The sequence below is a fragment of the Eubalaena glacialis genome, chromosome 2 (assembly GCF_028564815.1).
Source record: "Eubalaena glacialis isolate mEubGla1 chromosome 2, mEubGla1.1.hap2.+ XY, whole genome shotgun sequence".
Lineage (NCBI taxonomy): Eukaryota > Metazoa > Chordata > Mammalia > Artiodactyla > Balaenidae > Eubalaena > Eubalaena glacialis.
This window is the reverse complement of record NC_083717.1, coordinates 102034801-102055914: the sequence shown is the minus strand read 5'-3', so window position 1 is coordinate 102055914 and position 21114 is coordinate 102034801. Positions and strand designations below refer to the sequence as shown.

The 21114-nt window shown below is 37.1% G+C and overlaps 1 protein-coding gene across 1 annotated transcript in view; it reads right to left on the bottom strand.

Moving 5' to 3' along the window:
• Positions 1–4381: 4381 nt before the first annotated feature.
• Positions 4382–21114, bottom strand: part of CEP152 (centrosomal protein 152) — a 98803-nt gene continuing 82070 nt past the window's right edge. The window contains exons 22-27 of the mRNA XM_061182159.1: positions 18682–18849; positions 14577–14676; positions 13884–13987; positions 8201–8357; positions 7852–7955; positions 4382–5421 (exon numbers count right to left, since the gene is read on the bottom strand). Coding sequence (XP_061038142.1) covers positions 4382–5421; positions 7852–7955; positions 8201–8357; positions 13884–13987; positions 14577–14676; positions 18682–18849 — 1673 coding nt within the window. The remainder of the gene's footprint in view (positions 5422–7851; positions 7956–8200; positions 8358–13883; positions 13988–14576; positions 14677–18681; positions 18850–21114) is intronic.

Sequence of the window (21114 nt, the reverse complement as noted above, 5' to 3'; positions counted from 1 at the left end):
GAACAAGACAAGGATGTCCACTCTCACAACTATTATTCAACATAGTTTTGGAAGTCCTAGCCACGGAAATCAGAGAAGAAAAAGAAATCAAAGGAATACAAATTGGAAAAGAAGTAAAGCTGTCATTGTTTGCAGATGACATGACACTATACATAGAGAATCCTAAAGATGCCACCAGAAAACTACTAGAGCTAATCAATGAATTTGGTAAAGTTGCAGGATGCAAAATTAATGCACAGAAATCTCTTGCATTCCTATACACTAATGATGAAAAATCTGAAAGAGAAATTAAGGAAACACTCTCATTTACCATTGCAACAAAAAGAATAAAATACCTAGGAATAAACCTACCTAGGGAGACAAAAGACCTGTATGCAGAAAATATAAGACACTGATGAAAGAAATTAAAGATGATACCAACAGATGGAGAGATATACCATGTTCTTGGATTGAAAGAATCAATATTGTGAAAATGACTATACTCCCCAAAGCAATCTATAGATTCAATGCAATCCCTATCAAATTACCAATGGTATTTTTTACGGAACTAGAAAAAATCATCTTAAAATTTGTATGGAGACACAAAAGACCCCGAGTAGCCAAAGCAGTGTTGAGGGAAAAAAACGGAGCTGGAGGAATCAGACTCCCTGACTTCAGACTATACTACAAAGCTACAGTAATCAAGACAATATGGTTCTGGCACAAAAACAGAAACATAGATCAATGGAACAAGATAGAAAGCCCAGAGAGAAACCCACGCACCTATGGTCAACTAATCTGTGACAAAGGAGGCAAGGATATACAATGGAGAAAAGACAGTCTCTTCAATAAGTGGTGCTGGGAAAACTGGACAGCTACATGTAAAAGAATGAAATTAGAACACTCCCTAACACCATACACAAAAATAAACTCAAAATGGATTCGAGACCTAAATGTAAGACCGGACACTATAAAACTCTTAGAGGAAAACATAGGAAGAACACTCTTTGACATAAAGCACAGCAAGATCTTTTTTGATCCACCTCCTAGAGTAATGGAAATAAAAACAAAAATAAACAAATGGGACTTAATGAAACTTCAAAGCTTCTGCATAGCAAAGGAAACCATAAACAAGATGAAAAGACAATACTCAGAATGGGAGAAAATATTTGCAAAGGAATCAACGGACAAAGGATTAATCTCCAAAATATATAAACAGCTCATGCAGCTCAATATTAAAAAAACAAACAACCCAATCCAAAAATGGACAGAAGACCTAAATAGACATTTTCCCCAAGAAGACATACAGATGGCCAAGAGGCACATGAAAAGTCACTCAACATCACTAATTATTAGAGAAATGCAAATCAAAACTACAATGAGGTATCACCTCACACCAGTCAGAATGGGCATCATCAGAAAATCTACAAACAACAAATGCTGGAGAGGGTGTGAAGAAAAGGGAACCCTCTTGCCCGGTTGGTGGGAATGTAAATTGATACAGCCACTATGGAGAACAGTATGGAGGTTCCTTAAAAAACTATAAATAGAATTACCATATGATCCAGCAATCCCACTACTGGGCGTATACCCAGAGAAAACCATAATTCAAAAAGACACATGCACCCCAATGTTCATTGCAGCACTATTTACAATAGCCAGGTTACGGAAGCAACCTAAATGCCCATCGACAGACGAATGGATAAAGAAGATGTGGTACATATATACAATGGAATATTACTCAGCCATAAAAAGGAATGAAATTGGGTCATTTGTTGAGACGTGGATGGATCTAGAGACTGTCATACAGAGTGAAGTAAGTCAGAAAGAGAAAAACAAATACCATACATTAACACATACATGTGGAATCTAGAAAAATGGTACAGATGAACTGGTTTGCAGGGCAGAAATAGAGACACAGATGTAGAGAACAAACGTATGGACACCAAGGGGGGAAAGTGGTGGAGGGGGTGGTGGTGGGAAGAATTGGGCGATTGGGATTGACATATATACACTAATATGTATAAAATGGATAACTAATAAGAACCTACTGTATAAAAAAATAAATAGGGCTTTCCTGGTGGTGCAGTGGTTGGGAGTCTGCCTGCCAGTGCAGGGGACGCGGGTTCGAGCCCTGGTCTGGGAAGATCCCACATGCCGCGGAGCAACTGGGCCAGTGAGCCACAATTACTGAGCCTGCGCGTCTGGAGCCTGTGCTCCGCAACAAGAGTGGCCGCGATAGTGAGAGGCCCGCGCACCACAATGAAGAGTGGCCCCCGCTTGCCACAACTAGAGAAAGCCCTCGCACAGAAACAAAGACCCAACACAGCCATAAATAAATAAAAATAAATAAATTTTTTAAAAAATAATAAAATAATAAAATAAATAAATAAATAAAATTCAAAAATTAAAAAAAAGAAAAAAAGAATACCAGACAGTGATGAAGTACCAGAGAGCAGGGAGGTAACACGATCTGATTTTCATTTCAGAAAAAGCACTCAAAAGGTGGGTGGAGGTGGTGTGGAGGGTGATGCAATTAGAAGTGGAAGGACCATTCTGGCTGCTGTTAGAGTAACCCAAGTGAGAAGGTCTTCGTGAAAAAGTCATTATGACTATTATAGTAGTAGTAGTAGTAGTAGTAGTAATTACATCATCCTTGTAAAACAGTGGTTTTTACCTCTATAAAGCCCAATACCTTCATTAATATTAAGTATTTTGTAAAACCCATTTTAAGACAAAACTTGATGATATAACCTACCTACACCTTCAGGAAAAAAGAAATTTGAAAGTAAACTTTGAGTAAGATCACATGTCTTTCAAAATGCCACTGCTCAGACACAGCTAGACTAGAAGACGTAATGAAGTAGTCAACACCAGATCCAGAACTGACAGCTCTAAATGCTAACTGATACAAATGCGCTAAGTTAGCAACTTAAATTCCTCAATGATCTTTGCCACTGTAATGTGAGTTTCCCAAAACAGTGAACCAGTCAAATTCCAAAGCAAGACAAAATGCAATCTTTTGTCCATTTTCCCAGCAGTTATATTCCCGAAAAAGTCAGTGTCTATTAAAACCATACAAAAGTATTTGGTGTTCACAAGCATAATGAAGTTAAGTTCCAATTTCTGATTACTATAATCAGATTTTTCATCTATGTGAATGACTGGTGTGGCATCTTGAAAGACTCCTAGGTTGGGAACCAACTTACTGAGATGCTTCACTGCCCCATGCATTGCAGGATGTCTGACCTCTCTGGACCTAGTCCATTTTCATTGTGAAGTCCAAAAATATTCCCCAAAAAAGTCATGAAATACTGTATTAGACAATACCATTTTTGTTGACAATCATTAGTATAAAGTAGGCAGAATCTAAAAAAAAAAAAAAAGTAATGCTTCAGATGAAGGAAAGACTATGAAACCATAAAAGAGACAAAGAAAGTCTCTGGGTGTCACAGGAGATTTGAAAAAACGCAAATGCCAACTAAAAAAATTCAGACTAATATTTGAAATAATGAAGCCAGGACACAGCTATGTATTTTGTGGCAATCCTTGCAATACTTCTTTTCCACTAACTGAAAGCAAGGATCAAAATCTTGAGTAGAGGGATTCCCTGGTGGCGCAGTGGTTGAGAATCTGCCTGCCGGTGCAGGGGACACAGGTTCGAGCCCTGGTCTGGGAGGATCCCACATGCCGTGGAGCAACTGGGCCCGTGAGCCACAACTACTGAGCCTGAGCATCTGCAGCCTGTGCTCGGCAACAAGAGAGGCCGCGATAGTGAGAGGCACGCACAGCGCGATGAAGAGTGGCCCCCGCTTGCCGCAACTGGAGAGAGCCCTCACACAGAGAAGTGGACCCAACACAGCCAAAAATAAATAAATTAATAAAAATCTTGAGTAGAGATTTCCAGGAAAACTATGTGTAGAGTAAATCTATAGCCTCATTCAACATGGCTAATTTCAAAAATTAAATCTGGCTGATCATACATACGAATCATCAAGGTTTATATGTTTTTCTAGATGAATTTCAAATTATGTCAATATAACATTTCTACATTATGAATTAAAAAATAATTCATAACAATTCTACAGACCATATGCAAGTTTATTTAAATAATTTAACACTGCACAGAGAGCTAATTTATAAGTATAAAAACAGGTTGTTTAGCAACCAAATACAAGCGCCACACAGAAGCAGATTACACATACACGATTAGGCCTTTAGAAGACTTAGGCAACCTTAATATCTCAAGTACTTTTATGAGAATACTTTACTCATATGATAGTCAGACATTATTAAAACATCTCAAAATATGCAGAATCCACAAATATTTTTCAGTATGAAGCCTTCCCTTCCAGTTTTCTTATCAATATATTAATGATTCTTCTTAAATACTGTATAACAGTTAGTCTAGATTGACAAATGGGCTATCAAAGCCACTATCTTGTTGGTTAGACAGAGGAGCAATTAATTTTCTTGCAGGCTGTGGACACACTGCAGATGGTACTGTACTGGTCAGTTTTTTGAAATCTGACTTTAATATATCAGCCTTATGATGAGGTGGGTTTCCAAGAGTCATGCTGATCTTCCCTGGTGGGCAATACGTGGTTTCTTCTGACAGGTCTGGAGTATGACCACTCTGACATTTCATAGGTTGATGAATCATACTGTTTTTCTCTGAATCTAAAGGAAAACTTGCTGCTGAAAACTGTTTGAAATTTACAGATTCGTCGAGCATATCCAGAGTTTCTTGTGGCCTATCGTGCAAAAATGACACTTCATGACTGTTGCAGGGTAGAGCGGCACTGTTGGAATGCCAGCCTGCAGAGTCACTGAGGTCCCCTCCATCCTTTACTGGAGTTTCCTTAACACCCAAACTTTGACTTTTCTCAGATGCAGCATTTTCACTTGCCATTAGTGGATTACCCTTGTATACTTTTAAACCAAGTCTTTCATTAGGACTTCGAAAAGTTATATGCGTGGACTCGGATTCAGAAAGACTAGGGGTATATCTAGGTGAGGGTTTATTTCCGAAGGATCTGAGAAAGGGGTGTGCAGTTGAGTGCTGGAGTGATTCAGAGCCAGTATCACCGAGGAGGTCTATCTTCTTGTGCAAACCAAAGCCTCTTTCACCTTTGCAAGGAACAAACTCAGGAGAAACATTCCTTGGCAAAATTTCTAGATGTTTGTGACTGTTATCCCCGAACTGAAAGTCTGGATGTGACTCTTTGAAACCCTCATGCTTTCTGCCCCCGTGCTCTGCGTCCTCTAATCGCCTTTGTAAGTTACAGGCAGCCCTCCTCTTAGGAACTTGGTCACACATACTTCTGGGGATAGTTTTTATACTGTTTGATTTGCTTTCACTGTGACACGATATATTCTGATTCACATCATTTCTTTTTGATTTTTCAACTCCAGTCAGCATCTCTGAAGTCAGAGGCAATACTGTATACAAGGGAACACAAAATTAAGGGAAAACAAAATTAGGAGAAAATTAACACTGAAAGAGGAGAAAAAAATTTATGTTTTTATATATTTCCAAGGGATGCATATATATTTTAATCATTCTCAAAGAAAATACATCAATGTTGGACATTTAAAAATATTCTTTTACATATATCTATTAGATAAAGCTGAGTAATTTTGTTAATGAAATCTAATATGTTATTATTGCTATCCACCTGATGTATTATTTTCTGTAATAGTTGGTACAGCATTTCAAGAGCCAACTGCAACATTTCCAGTCTTGCTCTGATGTCAAATATGGAGTTTCTGATGGAGAAAGTTTGCTGGAAGAACCCACGCAACCCAAGACAGACAGACAGACAGACAGACAGACACACACACACACACACCCCTCTCACACACTTTCTCTCTTTTTCTCAAAGCTAAGATAGTTTCTGATTTAATTAGCTAAGACACTAAATCTGATCAGAAGCAGAACAGCCACATAGCATAGAATCAGAGGCATCATATCTCAAAGTAGGGTACCTTGGTCCCTAAAGTCTCTGAAAAGGGTTTGTTTCTGCTGCGGACATTATTCATTATTTGCAGTTGCCCCAAATCTAGAAAACTCTTTTCTTGTTATATGCCACTGCCCTTTTATATCCAAGGTTCACATCGCCATTCCAAAATTTACACAAATAATCCTTGTGCTTTTATTTGAAGAACGTTTACCAACATCAAACTTGGGAATTCCTGAACAGTCTTTGCTTCAGGCTTTCCAGAAGTGCAAAAACCCCATTTCCTCACAGATATGTTCAAATTCCCCCAGTGTGACTGGGAATTTACTAATTTTTTTCATGTTTTTCCATCAGCTTTTGATTCATATATTCTAAAGTTATTTTATTATGAACAGAAAGAATTCATTTATAGCTTCTTGGGAGGTTGCTCCTTTATCATTATGAACTATCACTTTGGTCAGTTTAATGCTAACTCTAATTTACCTAATATTGTATTTAACTATATAATTTATCTAATATCAACACTGCATTGCTTGGTATATCACTTTCCAGGCCTTTATTTTGAATTTTTGACAATGTTCTTATCTGGAATAACATATGTCTAGAATATTTAAAACTGTTTGAAAATTGTGGTCTTTTAATAAGTGAGTTTAACCAGTTCACATTTAGTGTGATTGCTGATGTTTCAACCTACTATTATTTTCTATTTACCCATGCTTTCTACATGTATTTTTCCTCTTTCTAGATCATTATATTGAAACGTTTTCTTCCAAGATTTTCCCCTACTACTTTGAAAATTATATATTCTATTTCTCTATTAGTTAGCGTTAAATTTTTATACACATACTTAAACTTGTATTTTTCTAGCAATCTCTAGAGTTATCAGTATCTACATCTTCTCCTTGAAAATAGTATAAATCTTAGCATATTGTTAGTTTCCTCTATAATATCCTCCATCTTTCTGAGAATACTGTATTTTTCTAACATTCTCAGGTCCTGTTGTTTGTTCTATTAATTCTATCTCTTTAGGTATAAGTTCTGTTGGGGATTTTTTTTTTTTTTTTTTTTTTTTGCTTTGTCTTATTTTGAATTTGGTATCTTTCGTCATGGTGCTGGCTTTCTATAAATATGTGGTAATTCTTGGTTGAATGCTTATCTTTCAGATGTCCTGAGTACAGTATCTGCTGCTTGTTTAAAGGAGTTGGAAGTGGAGTGGGAAGGAATGAGCAGCAGGGTAGAAAGACCTGGGCATTTGGGCTCTCAGTTCTTCCTCGGTGTGGCTAGCCACCTGGAGCACTGCCCAGTTCCCAGACTCTCTGTTCCTGTTGCTCTTACCTAGCCCAGTCTGAGGTTCAGGAAGAAAGATAAGGAGAAATAAAGAGGGCAATCCCACCTGGTTTCAGCTGCTCTGGAACACCAACTAATTACCCCATTGGTATCCCCTAGGCTTACTACTTCTCCTGGAACATACCACCCTCACACGCAGAACAGTTTCAATATTGCTCCCACTTGTAACTACTATCTTCTGGGAGTTTTGAACTGAGGTTTCCATCTTCAGTTTATAGTGTTTGCCTTCTTTCAGGGATTTCTCACAGCCTCCGATTTATCAGTTGTAACTTTTAAAAGCTCAGTTATAATTTCTTCTTTTTCTCCTTCTATACTGTCGTTTAAAATCTTTTCTATCATTTCTAGGGATGGAAGCAGCAAGAGGAAGCTGGTGGGTAAGCTCAGTCTGCCTACTTGAACTGGAAACTCTACACTGTTTTTTTGTAAGTTTCCAGTTTAAGTAAAACATGCACACAATTTGATAACTCAGCTCTCACTCCTTACGTTCTCTACTCTCATACTAAAAATATTAAATATCTTAAAAAGAGGGAGAGAAAAATCCTTCAAGTAACTCATTTTGACATACCTGACTGTGTAGTTTTGCTCTGGGATCTATTAGAAATAGGTGTTTCCAGCAATTTTGCCATCATAACAAGTTTGCTAGCAGCATTCATAATCTTTTTCTCAGCCCTGTGGGGAATTCCAGAATATGAAATTAATACAGTTTAAAGGAAAAAATAAGTTTCCTTAGCCCCAGGATTTCTGTTTTCCTATATGCTCTGCCACCACTTAGGGCAGCAGAGACATTAAGCCTCTCTTAATCCCTAATGGCTCATCATGTAGACACAGTTAATTCTGTGGCTAAGGAAAATGCTTAGAAAATGACAGCATGCTGTCCTGGTACTCTCAGGACACACTGTTTAGACAGAACTTACCCTTCCTCTTTTCCATCATCCTGCAAAATCTGTTGGAGGCAAATCAAATAATATTTGCGCATCTTTCGGGAGGTTTCTTGACGTTCTCGCAATACCTCTGCTTTTAGCATTTCCGCAGCTCTTTCCTTACTCTCCTGAATATAACGAAGCATATCACCTGGGGGCGGGGGGAATCCCCACAAAATGCACGTTTATTAGCAGTTTTTCCAAAACATGAGAGGCAGACTTCAGACCAATTTTCTGGGAGATGAAGTGACTGGAGGTATAGTTTAAACGTTATAGTCTTCCACGATCATTAAAATGGAATATTTCTGGTCACCATTTTGGTAGACTCAAAGCAGGAGTAATCCAAAAGTCCTTTTACAATGATGACCGACACATATGGTAAGGAAACATGGCATATCCCCTAGGGAAACTGTCATATTTTGAAACACTGAAGCAAGCAGTTATCATTAATATGAGGCACAGAAATTTATGCATTTCAATTACATATTATGTCTAGTTAAGACAAGAGAAAAAAGAAATATACAGAAAGGGTAAGGCAGAAAGGAAGAGAAAAGCAGACAAAGAAAGAGAGAAAGGAGGTAATATGAGCTGGATTCATATTCTTCTGTTTACTTGTGCTCTGAAAATCCATGTTTCATTATTTATTCAATTCTTTTGGCAGCACTTATGAGTATCCAACTAAATATAATACTACAATCCATGAGAGATATGTACAAAATGCTATTGCAGGGAGAGGGATGAGACTTATGATGCCCTCCTGAAATTTACATTTAAAAATAGTTCACAGCTTTCAAGTCTTCCTTTTATGTTTAACTCAGTGTGCTTTGATTGGAACTACCACTATTTAAGGTTAACATTTTGTCCTAAATCCAGGACTACATCCTACCTCTAGAATATCCTCATCCCTATTATATTAAGGATTCCAACTCATAAAGGAATCTCCCTCAATATCAGTAAGCTCTTCCTGAAAATTACACATTCTATGCAAAAATGCTAAGTGGAAGACTATTTTTCATTACTTCAAGTGGGAAAAATTTTGATGGAGTACATGTCAAAACAAAACATCCAACCAACTTCTAAAATGTAAAACAATACACATAAATATGCAACAAGTTATCATGTTAGGATGAAAAAGAAAAGCTTAAAATTTCACTTTCCAATCACTATAATTGTTAACAAAAAGTAAATTTCTTTCTAGTAATATGGACTCTGTTAGCACCAGCAACAGCTAAGAAGCACATTCTCTATACTGATACTGAGTGGGCTTTTCAAAACATCTCCACCATGATTCTGATGATCTACCAATTATATTTGGAACTTGAGACCCTTCCCACTCATTCTGTTTAAAATGAATGCAATTTTAGGAGGTAAATATACATTTCTTGTACATAAACACTGGTGTTGTTCTGGGACATACATACCAACTATGCAATATTGCAATTAAAAACCAGGAGGTATTCTACTGGGAAAACATAAACCACAGAAATATTCTGCAGGATATGCGGCACCACCAAGTACTAGAGGACTTGATATACAAATTTACATCTATGACATAATCCATTATGAAAAAAATGAGAGACAACAGAACAATTCCTAATTACATCCATTTTTCATGGTCCTTAAAAGTTTATGGAAGAAAGTAGTAATTGCTCATTTAAACTCATATGACATTTTCTTTGGTAGTGGTTATTTAAGTTGTAAGATTATGAAATTTTTAGTTTAATATTAGTGTCCAAGAAGAAAAATCTTGGAAGCAGTTCAAGATGGCGGTACAGGAAATCCTGAACTCACATTCTCTCGTGGACACACCAAATCTACAACTACATATGGAACAACTGTCTCTGAAAAAGACCTGAGAACTAGCCCAAGAGCCACCCCACACAAAGGATAAAGGGGACACATCAAGATGAGTAGGAGATGCAGAGACACAATCTTGCCAAAACCTTCACCCTTGGCATGACATCCCACAATCAGGAGGAATATCACAAAAACAAAGCTTCTCCCTGAGGAGCAAGGGGTTTGAGCCCCACATCAGGTGCCCCAACCCTTAGGACCTGCACCAGAGAGATGAGCCCCCAAAACACCTGGCTTTGAAAACTAATGGGGCTTACGTCCAGGAGACACAAAGTGCTGTAGGAACCTGAGATTCCACTCCTACAGGACTCATGCACAGACTCACTCAACTCAGGAACCCAGCGCAAAAACAGCATCATGAAAAATGCCTAGACCTTATGTTAAGGAGATGTACTTGCTGACCTTAAAGCATCTGCCAGAAGGGCAGAATCTGTTAGAACTCTCCCAGGGAACAGAGGTGCTGGCGGGAGTCATTTTTGTACTCTTCTACCTTACTAGTACTGGCCCTTGCAGGCGCCATTTTTACACTCTCCCTCTACCTTGCTAGAGCCGTTTGCCCCACCCTTGGACTCCATGGTGGCCCCACCACACCAAACCCAGCAGGTGTGCACAGTCCACACAGGGGACACCCCTTGAACACCTGGCTCTGGTGGCTAGAGGGCTTGCATTTCTGGACCTCACAGGACTGAAACAACTGGAGAGATAATTCTTGGCAAGCTACAACCCCCAGGACACTGCACAGACAGCAGCCTGAAACACACCCCAGTCTTCCTGTGACCACTCCTTCAAGACTGGGAGAGGTAGCTGTTTTGCCTAATACATAGAAATAAACACATAGAGAGTCAAGCAAAATGAAGAAACAGAGAAATATGTTCCAAATGAAAGAACCAGAAAAAAACCCCAGAAAAAAACCTTAATGAAAGGGATGTAAATAACTTACCTGATAAAGAGTTCAAAGTAATGGTCATAAAGATGCTCACCAGTAAGAATGAATGAACACAGAGAGAACTTCAACAGAAAAATAGGAAATACAGGAAATGTTAAAGAGACTCACTTCAGATGTAAGGACATATACAGGCTAAAAGGGAAGGGATGGAAAAATGTTTCATGCAAATGGAAACCAAAAGAAAGCTGAAGTAGCTTAGCAAATTCCTAAAATTTGTGTGGAACCACAAAAGATCCCAAATAGCCAAAACAATCTTGAGAAAGAACAACAAGGCTGGAGGCATCATGCTTCCTGGTTTCAAACTACAATACAAAGCTATAGTAATTAAAGCAGTTTGGTATTGACATCACAGACAAACAGATCAATGAAACAATATATGGAGCCCAGAAATAAACCCACTCACACATGGTCAATTAATTTACAACCAAGGAGGCAAGAATATACAATGGGGAAAGGACAATCTCTTCAAAAAATTGTGATGGGAAAACTGGGCAGCCACATGCAAAAGAATCAGACTGGACTACTTTCTTTATACCATAAACAAAATCAACTCAGAATGGATTAAGGACTTGATTGTAAGACCAGAAACTATAGAACTCCTAGAAGAAAACACTGGCAGTAAGCTCACTGACATTGGTCTTAGTGATATTTTTTTGGATCAAACTCCAAAAGCAGTGGCAATATATGCAAAAATAAACAAGTGGGACTACATCAAACTGAAATGCTCTGCAGAGCAAAGGAAACCATCAACAAAATAAAAAAGCAACCTACTGAATGGGAGAAGATATTTGCAAATTATATATCCAATAGGGATTAATTTCCAAAATATACAAAGAACTCATACAACTCAATAACAACAAAAAACAATCAATCTGATTAAAAATGGGCAGAAGATCTGAATAGACAGGTTACCAAAGGAAACATAGATATGGACAACAAGTATATGAAAAGATGCTCAACATCACTAATCATCAGGGAAATGCAAATCAAAATCACAATGAGATATCACCTCATACCTGTTAGAATGGCTATCATCAAAAAGACCAAGAAGTGTTAGTGAGCATGTGGAGAAAAGGGAAACCCTATGCATTGTTGATGGGAATGCAAATTGGTACAGCCACTATGGAAAACAATATGGAGATTCCTCAAAAAAAGAAAAACAGTACTACTATATGATCCAGCAATTTCACTTCTGGATATTTACCAAAAGAAAATGAAAACACTAATTCGAAAAGATACACGTGTGCCTATGTTCACTGCAGCATCATTTACAACAGCCAAGACAGCTAAACAACGTAAGTGTCCATCAATGGATGAATGGATAAAGAAGATGTGGTACATACATACAATGATACTACTTGGCCATAAAAAAGAATGCAATCTTGCCATTTGTGACAACCTGGTTGGATCTTGAGGGCATTATGCTTAGTGAACTGTCAGACAGAGAAAGACAAATATTGTATGATTTCACTTATATGTGGAATCTAAAAAAACAAAGCAAATAGAGAACAGACTGGTGGTTGCCAGAGGGGAGAGGGTTGGAGGGTGGGCAAAATGGGAGAAGAGGGTCAGTAGGTACAAATTTCCAATCATAAATAAGTCATGGGGATGTAATGTACAGCACGGTGACTATAGTGAATAATATTGTACAGTAGTCCCCCCTTTTCCGCAGGGGATACATTCCAAGACCCCTAATGGATGCCTGAAACTATGTACTGAACCCTAAATATACTACATTTTTTCCTATATATACATACCTGTCATAACATTTAATCTATAAATTAAGCACGGTAAGAGATTAACAATAATTAATAATAAAATAGAGCAATTTTAACAATATATTTTAACAAAGTTATTTGAATGTGATCTCTCTCAAAATATCTTACTGTACATATTTAATGTCTTTTCCATTTTAACTAAGCACTAATCATTCACTGTGCCGGTAACTTTTGCAGTTTGACATGTGACAGCAAAACTAGCACACATTTTTTTTTCTTTCTTCACAATTTCTCGGATAGAAGATTTGTTCTTACTGTAGATCAGCAACCTCACCATATGATTCTTTTTTTCTTTCTTTATTAAGTCAAGAACTTTCACCTTTTCACTTAAAGGAAGCGCTTTACGGCTTCTTTTTGGCATAGATGAATTGTCAGCATCACTACTCTTGTACTCTGAGGCCTTTATTAAGTAAAAGAAGGGTGACGAACACAAGCTCTGTGATACAGTAACAGTGGATCTGGTAATCGAGGTGGCTACTAACTGACTAACAGGCAGGATATGCTGGACAAAGAGATGATTCACGTCTGGAGGCAGATGTAGCAGGATGGCATGAGATTTCATCATGCTACTCAGAATGGCCCGCAGTTTAACACTTATTAACTACTTATTTCTGGAATTTTCCACTTAATGTTTTCGGACTGCAGTTGACCACAGATAACCGAAACCACAAAAGCAAATCCTCAGATAAGGGGGAACTACTACTGTATTTATATTTTGTAACTTCGTATGGTGATGGGGAAACTAGACATTGTGGTGACCACATACAAATATCAAACCATTATGTAATACACCTGAAACTAATATAGTGGTATATGTCAATTATACTTTAAAAATATATATATTAGTGTCCAAAAAAAACCCCCAGGACAATTAACAATATAAAAATACCTCTATCCTTGTGCCACTTCCAAAATTTGGGGGGCAAACTCCAAATTTACTTGGGTAAAATCATCTACATAATTTAGAAAAGCTATCAGTGATCTCTTCTAAAAGCAGGTAAGAACAAAGTAGTTCAGAAAATTCCCCAAAATTACTACTGCTAGTTACCAAAAAGACCCAAACCACCTTAAAATCTTGGGAATCTCTTTAAGGACTTACGCTTAATTTTTTTTACAGCTTTAATATACTGTCCACGGAGTTCTTCCAAGGCCACCCCACTGCATGGCAGGCAAGAATGTTCAATGGCCCCTTCTGACAGTGACCTAAAAACAAACCAAAGGTTGCAAAAACAGAGATTGTAAGTGAAAAACGTAACCTGAAAAAAAAAATATATATATATATATTCCAATAAAATAAGCTAAGATGTGCTAAAAAATTCACATATGAGGATCTTTATTATAATTATTTAGGAGAAAAATGCCAACAACTTGTGTTATAGTTACTTAAATAAATCATGATAAATCCACATGATGAAAATCTATGCAGCTATTGAAAAGCACATTATAGGAGTACATCCAATGACACGGAGGAAGTGTTTATCTTATATTAACAAAAGGTTACAAAATAGCTTATATGATAATCTCAATTTTTAAAACATGTGCACATGTTGTGTGTGTATAAAAGGGCTTAAATAAAGGGTAAAGTGCTCGCTTCGGCAGCACATATACTAAATAAAGGATATCTTCCGGGGACAGGGTTTTAGAAGATCTTCTTCTTTTTTATACTTTTTGCTATGTAACAATAAAAGTAACTGATATTCTTGGTATGATATTATTGATATGACTGATATTAAAAAAAAAAAAGCAAAGATACTCAGAAATAAACGATTTCTTTGTAATAGTAAAAGCCTACCTTGGTGGTAGTGTTTTACGAAGTGTTCTCAGTTCTTCCAATTTATTCTTCATGTCATTGTTTTCTTCTAATAATTCTTCAACAACTTTACTATTCTCTTCTAAAAAAGAAAGTTTATAGTATATTGGTCAATTAATCTCTTTTTCTCTCGGTCTTTCCCTTAAATTACCAGCGACTGAAAAATTTCCAGTTGCTCCCTGGGTCATTCATTCCCTGATAAACCCTAATCTGACCACTCCCTGTTCTATTTTCTCAGCACTTTAAATCTATATTCCATTTTCATCTTGTTCTGGGTTATACACTGTCCTGGAATAAATTTCCAATTGTTTTATATGCATGTGTTTTGTTTTCCAGTTAGACTAAAGGATTTATTTAGAAACATAGTAGGTTTCCTAATTCCATGTCCCTCATGGACCCTGGTATACAGTCTATGCTCATATAAATGATCACTGAACAAGTACCTCAATACAAAATTTAAATAATATTAAGCTTAAGTAGGTGCCATTTTCAGAAATAATGTAAGATGTTCAATTCTTTGAACTTTTAAAAAGAAGATGAGGAGACTGATGGAGTCCATGTGGTACAGAGTACAAAGAATGAATTTCAGAGTCAGAGAGACACATATTTAAATCCTAGCTTTTCTTCTCACCAGCTGGATGAGCTTAGGCAAATTACTTAATCTTTCTGAACCTGAGTTTCTTCATATGTAAAGTGGAGATAGTATTACTTACCTTGAAGATTATAATGGAAATAATATAGTAAATGCACAGCACCTTATACAAGGCCTGGCAATATCAACATTTAATACTTATGAACATGGCACCCCATATTTCCTGCAACTCCACCCTTTCAACACACCCTATAAGTTGGGGAATGAATCAATCTGTTCCCCCAGTGATGGATATAACTTGTATATTTCTAAACCACTCACTCTTACTCCATCACTTTTCAATAAATGCTACCATGACAGTGGAAAATGGAATTTAAGAAACAAAAAAACAACTACAATAACAAAAATATTATCAACTAATAGATTTACATTAAGACAAACACTGAAATCAAACTATCAAATGACTTAAATTCTGACCCTGACCCCTTTTATCAGCCTGCTGTTTTGAGCTAACTATCAACTTTGTTGGATTATTTCTAAGTCCACGAATTACAGAAGTTATCAGCCTCAAAAAGCACTATGTAGAATAACTACTGTATGATCACAATGTATGGTGCTAAATATTATTATTTATAAAGAATAATCACATCCAACTGCCCTTGTCATTTTTATTATGTAAAACAGATTTTCTTGATTTTCATCAAATTTGCAATAGCCACACGGTATCTACATCCACAGTTGGACAAATTTACTCTCACTTACTCTCTGGCCTCTATTAAAGACCTAAGCAATCACCACGGGAACTGTGTTGTTTTTTATCTCAAAATTCCTAAAACCCTTTCTTGCCTTAAAGTAATTATTATCTATCTCTAGCAGACTTAGCAAGTGGTAGGTGGGAGCAGGTGGCCGCTCTTGGGCAACAGGATTTACCGAGCGTGCTATGATGCCAGGTACTGTGCTAAGTGCTAGGACAGGACTTCATCCTTGTCACCATCACACTCCAAAGGAGAATAGAGACAATAAATACTGGCAAGAGTGAAGTAAGTCAGAAAGAGAAAAACAAATACAGTATGCTAACACATATATATGGAATCTAAGAAAAAAAAAAAAAAAAAAGGTCATGAAGAACCTAGGGGCAAGAAGGGAATAAAGACACAGACCTACTAGAGAATGGACTTGGGGATATGCGGAGGGGGAAGGGTAAGATGTGACAGGGTGAGAGAGTGGCATGGACATATATACACTACCAAACGTAAAATAGATAGCTAGTGGGAAGCAACCACATAGCACAGGGAGATCAGCTCGGTGCTTTGTGACCACCTAGAGGGGTGGGATAGGGAGGGTGGGAGGGAGGGAGACGCAAGAGGGAAGAGATATGGGAACATATGTATAACTGATTCACTTTGTTATAAAGCAGAAACTAACACACCATTGTAAAGCAATTATACTCCAATAAAGATGTTAAAAAATAAATAAATAAATAAATAAATAAATGAATAATGGCAAGCTGATGAATGTTATAAAACTCATAGGAGCTGTGGGGAATGTCTAACGGAGGAACCTGACCAAGTCTGGGGTAGTTAGGAAAGCCTCTCTGAGGAAGGCATGAGCCAGGGCTTTGATGAGTAAGGGTTAGCCAGGCAATGTGACCCGATGGGAAGACAGATGGTGGGGTAAAGGAAGAGATGCAAAGAGACTCGGAGAAAAGAGACAATGAAACCCCTGTCACAGCTCTGTTAGAGGATAAGAGGGCTGGGCAGGGGCAGTGGCGGGGAACCAGGCTGAGGGGCTGGCAGACATGGGATCACGAAGGGCTTCTTAAACTCTATGTTAAAGTGTTTGTGTTTCATACCGAGAGCCAGACAAGTCACTGAGGGCTTCAAACAAGGCAGTGTGACGATCCAATTTACTTTTGTAAAAGGTCGCTCTATTCCTTCAGAAATTCTCCAACTGGTAGAATCTTTATGTATTACTTATGCATCTAGAATGTCTTTGGGGATTTTAAACTGTTGTCTTCAGTTTTGTTTTTTGAATAGAAAAGATCCTAATAATTGTAATAATAATAATATCTCAAAAAGGTTGATTCAGGAAGTATGTCATTAACAGAGTCTGTATCTAAGCTGCGTATCAAATAGTAAACCAGAAACTGAAATAAAGCAACACTGATTGTGCACTCAGAATAAATCAGACACCAGAAGACAAAAAAAAAAAAGGGTTGCTCTCGCTGCCTGATGGAGAATGGATTGGAGGGGCGAGACTGGAAGCAGAGATGACTGTTGTCCAGGCAAGCGACAGAGGTGAATGTAGAAAAAAAAGAGTGAACCTATCTGTCTGGTCTTTTCTGGACGACACGTTATTTGAGACCCTTGCATTCAGTCCTTCATTCATTCAAGCATTTATTACTGTCTGGTATGTAATGGGCACCATGACTCTAAGGAAAAACAAAGATAATTCCTTATTCTCAAGAAATTTATAGGTTAAAAAAGATAGTGGGCAAGTAACCAAAAAGTGAAATGCAGAATGTTAATTGAGGAGGAGTGCTCTGGGGCCTCACAGGAGCGGCCCATCTAACACCGACTGGGGAAAATCAAGGCTCTGCAGATAAGGTATCTTCTCAGTTGAATCCTAAAGGATGAGGAAGAGTTAGACCAAAATGAGAATGAGAGGGGAAAGTGTAGGACAGAATGATAATATTGTATTCAAGCTCCAGCAGTAAAAGAAAATTCCTGACCAGCTCAAGCATCTGAAATATTTCAAATGTAAAGAATATGAAGCACAGGGTACAAGTCAACAGTGAAAGGTAAGAGGGAGCAGCCTCATGAGCCCAATAGCCTCCCTTCTTCAAAAGGGCAATAGGAAATGGCAGAAGATATCCCTCTTAGATAATTTCCCGACAGTGTTGTGAAGAATGGACGGAAAGGAGGCCAGATCAGACCCATATGCCTTGGGTCATGTCTTCTCGCTGCCTAGAATGCTGTTCTTTTTGGCAAACACCTTCATCTTTCAAGGCTTAGTCAAGCCTTCCTTCACTCTAATAGGAGGAAGAGTTAATTAACATCCTTTCTTCCAGGTTTATGCGAACATACTGCCAGATACTCAGAGCTGCAATTATTTATTAATCTATTTTCAGTTCTCCTCACTTAATGGTAAGCTTCTTGAAGGCAGAGAACAGAGTCCTGTGCATCTGCATCAAAAGTGGAATTTTGTCTGATGTCTTCATTGTTGTATCCCCAGTGCCTACAATGCTGCTTGACACATATTGAGCACTCAGAAGCTATTCAATCAAAAAAAGAAGGAATGTGACCTTTTAATCAGAGCTCCGATTTTCCTCTTGAGTTCAATAATAATAATTTGGTTAGTAAAAATAAGGTCCAAATTAGTTTATAATAATCCCCGAAGAGAATCAGCGCCTACGTTAACTACAATGTCACATTTGAACATCTCAAAAGGATCAAAGAGATTTATACTGGTAGCAGTGCTACTTTAAATGCTAACCTCCGATTTTTTCCACTACAGCTTTGTGCTTCCTTTCTAAATGCTGAAGATGCCTATAGCATTTCTCCAGTTTTCTTTTCAGATCTTGACATTCCTGCTTTGCCTTTTCAAGTTCTTGGAAGCAGTGTCCACTGCATGAATCTTTAATTTCAAGGATCTTTTTCTTATCTGCAAAAATTAAATGATAGCAAACTTTTGTATCAATTTAGACTAAAAAAAGGAAGGAAGGAAGGAAAGGAAACCAGGTGACATGACTAAAGGCTACAGTGTAACTGAAAAGAGCATGATGCTTAAGAGAGAGACCTGAATTTAAATCCTGTTTCCACTATTTACCAGCTGTTGTATTACTTAACCTCTCTTGAGACTTAGTTTTCCAATATGTAAAATTGAATAATACCATCTATTTTAAAAATTGCCATGAAACCCAATGCTCAGATTGTAGTATTGAATACAATTCCCCACCAAAAGGAACCAGGGATCTTCAAGAAATGGCAGACTCCAGTACTTAGGGTATATACAAGATGAGACTAGAATATTTTGCTATGCCAGAAATTAAGAAATTACTCAAAAACACAGGCATGTCACAAGGACATAGGAGCCAGTTTGAAGGGGCTCCATTAGCTGAATCTGGGACAATTTGAACACTAATTAAGTATAGTAATGAATTATAAAATATTGAAAAAATACGAATTTGAGTCACACCAATAATCCTACGATAATGGGATAAATGGATGGATAGATGGATAGGTAGGTAAGTTGGTAGATAGGTAGACGGACAGATAAATAGAAAAATAAACAAACAGATAGTAACTACACAGGCAAACTAGAGAGGAGGATTCTCAATGATAACAACACACCAAGTGCCAAGTGGTAAAAGTAGAAGGAGGTCTGGAAGTGAAAGAATTAAAATTTTTGCAACTGCCAGAGTAAAGACTGGATCAGATGAGATTCAGCAATGACTGCTAAGCATAACGGAAAGTTTTAATGAGGAGAAGGACATTCTTATGGTCTTGAAAGTGTCTCCCCACAGATCGCTTATTAGTTGTGATGGGGTAAAAACACAGTAATTATACAGTGAAGAAACTGGACAACACCTTGACCAGGTGCTCAAATGAACCTCACCAATAAAAGACAACCAGACATTGCGTACCTCCAGGTATGATAGCACGTCACCTATGCAGTGTTCCAGCTAAGAAAACAACTCGAATCAAAATCATGAAGAAATATCAGATAAACCCCAAACAAGGAAAAGGTTCTATTAAAAGCCAGGGGTTGACGGGTGCCGGGGAGAGTGAAGAATATGTCTCTCAAAAACATCAATGTCATAAAAGGCAAAGAGAGGAATATCCTAGATTAAAGGAGATTAAAGAGACAGGACATCTAAACATAACACCTGTATATGTATAGCTGATTCACTTTTATAAAGCAGAAACTAACACACCATTGTAAAGCAATTATACTCCAATAAAGATGTTAATAAATAAATAAATAAATAAATAAACGTAACACCTGACCCCAGACAGATTGCTGTACTGTGGGAAAAAAATGCTGTAAAGACGTTATTGGGTCAATTGACAAAATTAGAATACAAACAGTAGACTGATATAATTGTATAACACATTTTCATCTAATGTTAAATTTACTGTACTAAGGTATACAAGAAAAATCCTTATTTTGGGAAAATATACACTGAAGTATTTTGGGGTAAAAAGGAATAATGTATATAACTTATCCTCAAGTGGTTCAGGAAAAAATGAAATGTTCAGAGACACATACACACAGAGGAGCACAAATGTTATCAATAGGTGTATCTAGGTAAAGGGAAAATGAGTATTCTTTGCAACTATTTTTATTTTTGCAACTTTTTTGTAAACTTGAAATTATCTCCAAATGAAAAAAAGATTCAGAACTGTCAGGAGGTATAAATGTATAAAAATTGTTTGGCACAGTACCTGGCATGGAGCAACTATACAATAAGGAATAGCTCTTGCTATTAGTAACACACAGAGTTTATAAAATTTAAGTAATATTTTAAAATGATACAGAAATTGATTATTACTATTAATATAATTGATATAATAAACTAGGAATACAAATTGGCACAGGCTCAGAGGCCAAAATCCAAAATGTTGATGTAAAAACATTAGTCCAGAAAAATTATTCTTAGCTCTCTTCTGACTTTTTAGTTTCATTTAAATGGTGCCATTTAAGTTTACGAGCATCAAAGGATTAATGAAGCATCACCATACATGGCATTTATATATTTCATTTAAGATATGGTTTTGTAAACCTGGAAACCAGGCAAATGCCCATTGATAAGAGAATAGGTAAATTATAGTATATACACACAATGGAATACTATACAGCAATGAAAATGAATGAACCAGAGCTATATGCATTAAAAAGACAAATCTTACAAGCTTGATGTTAAGT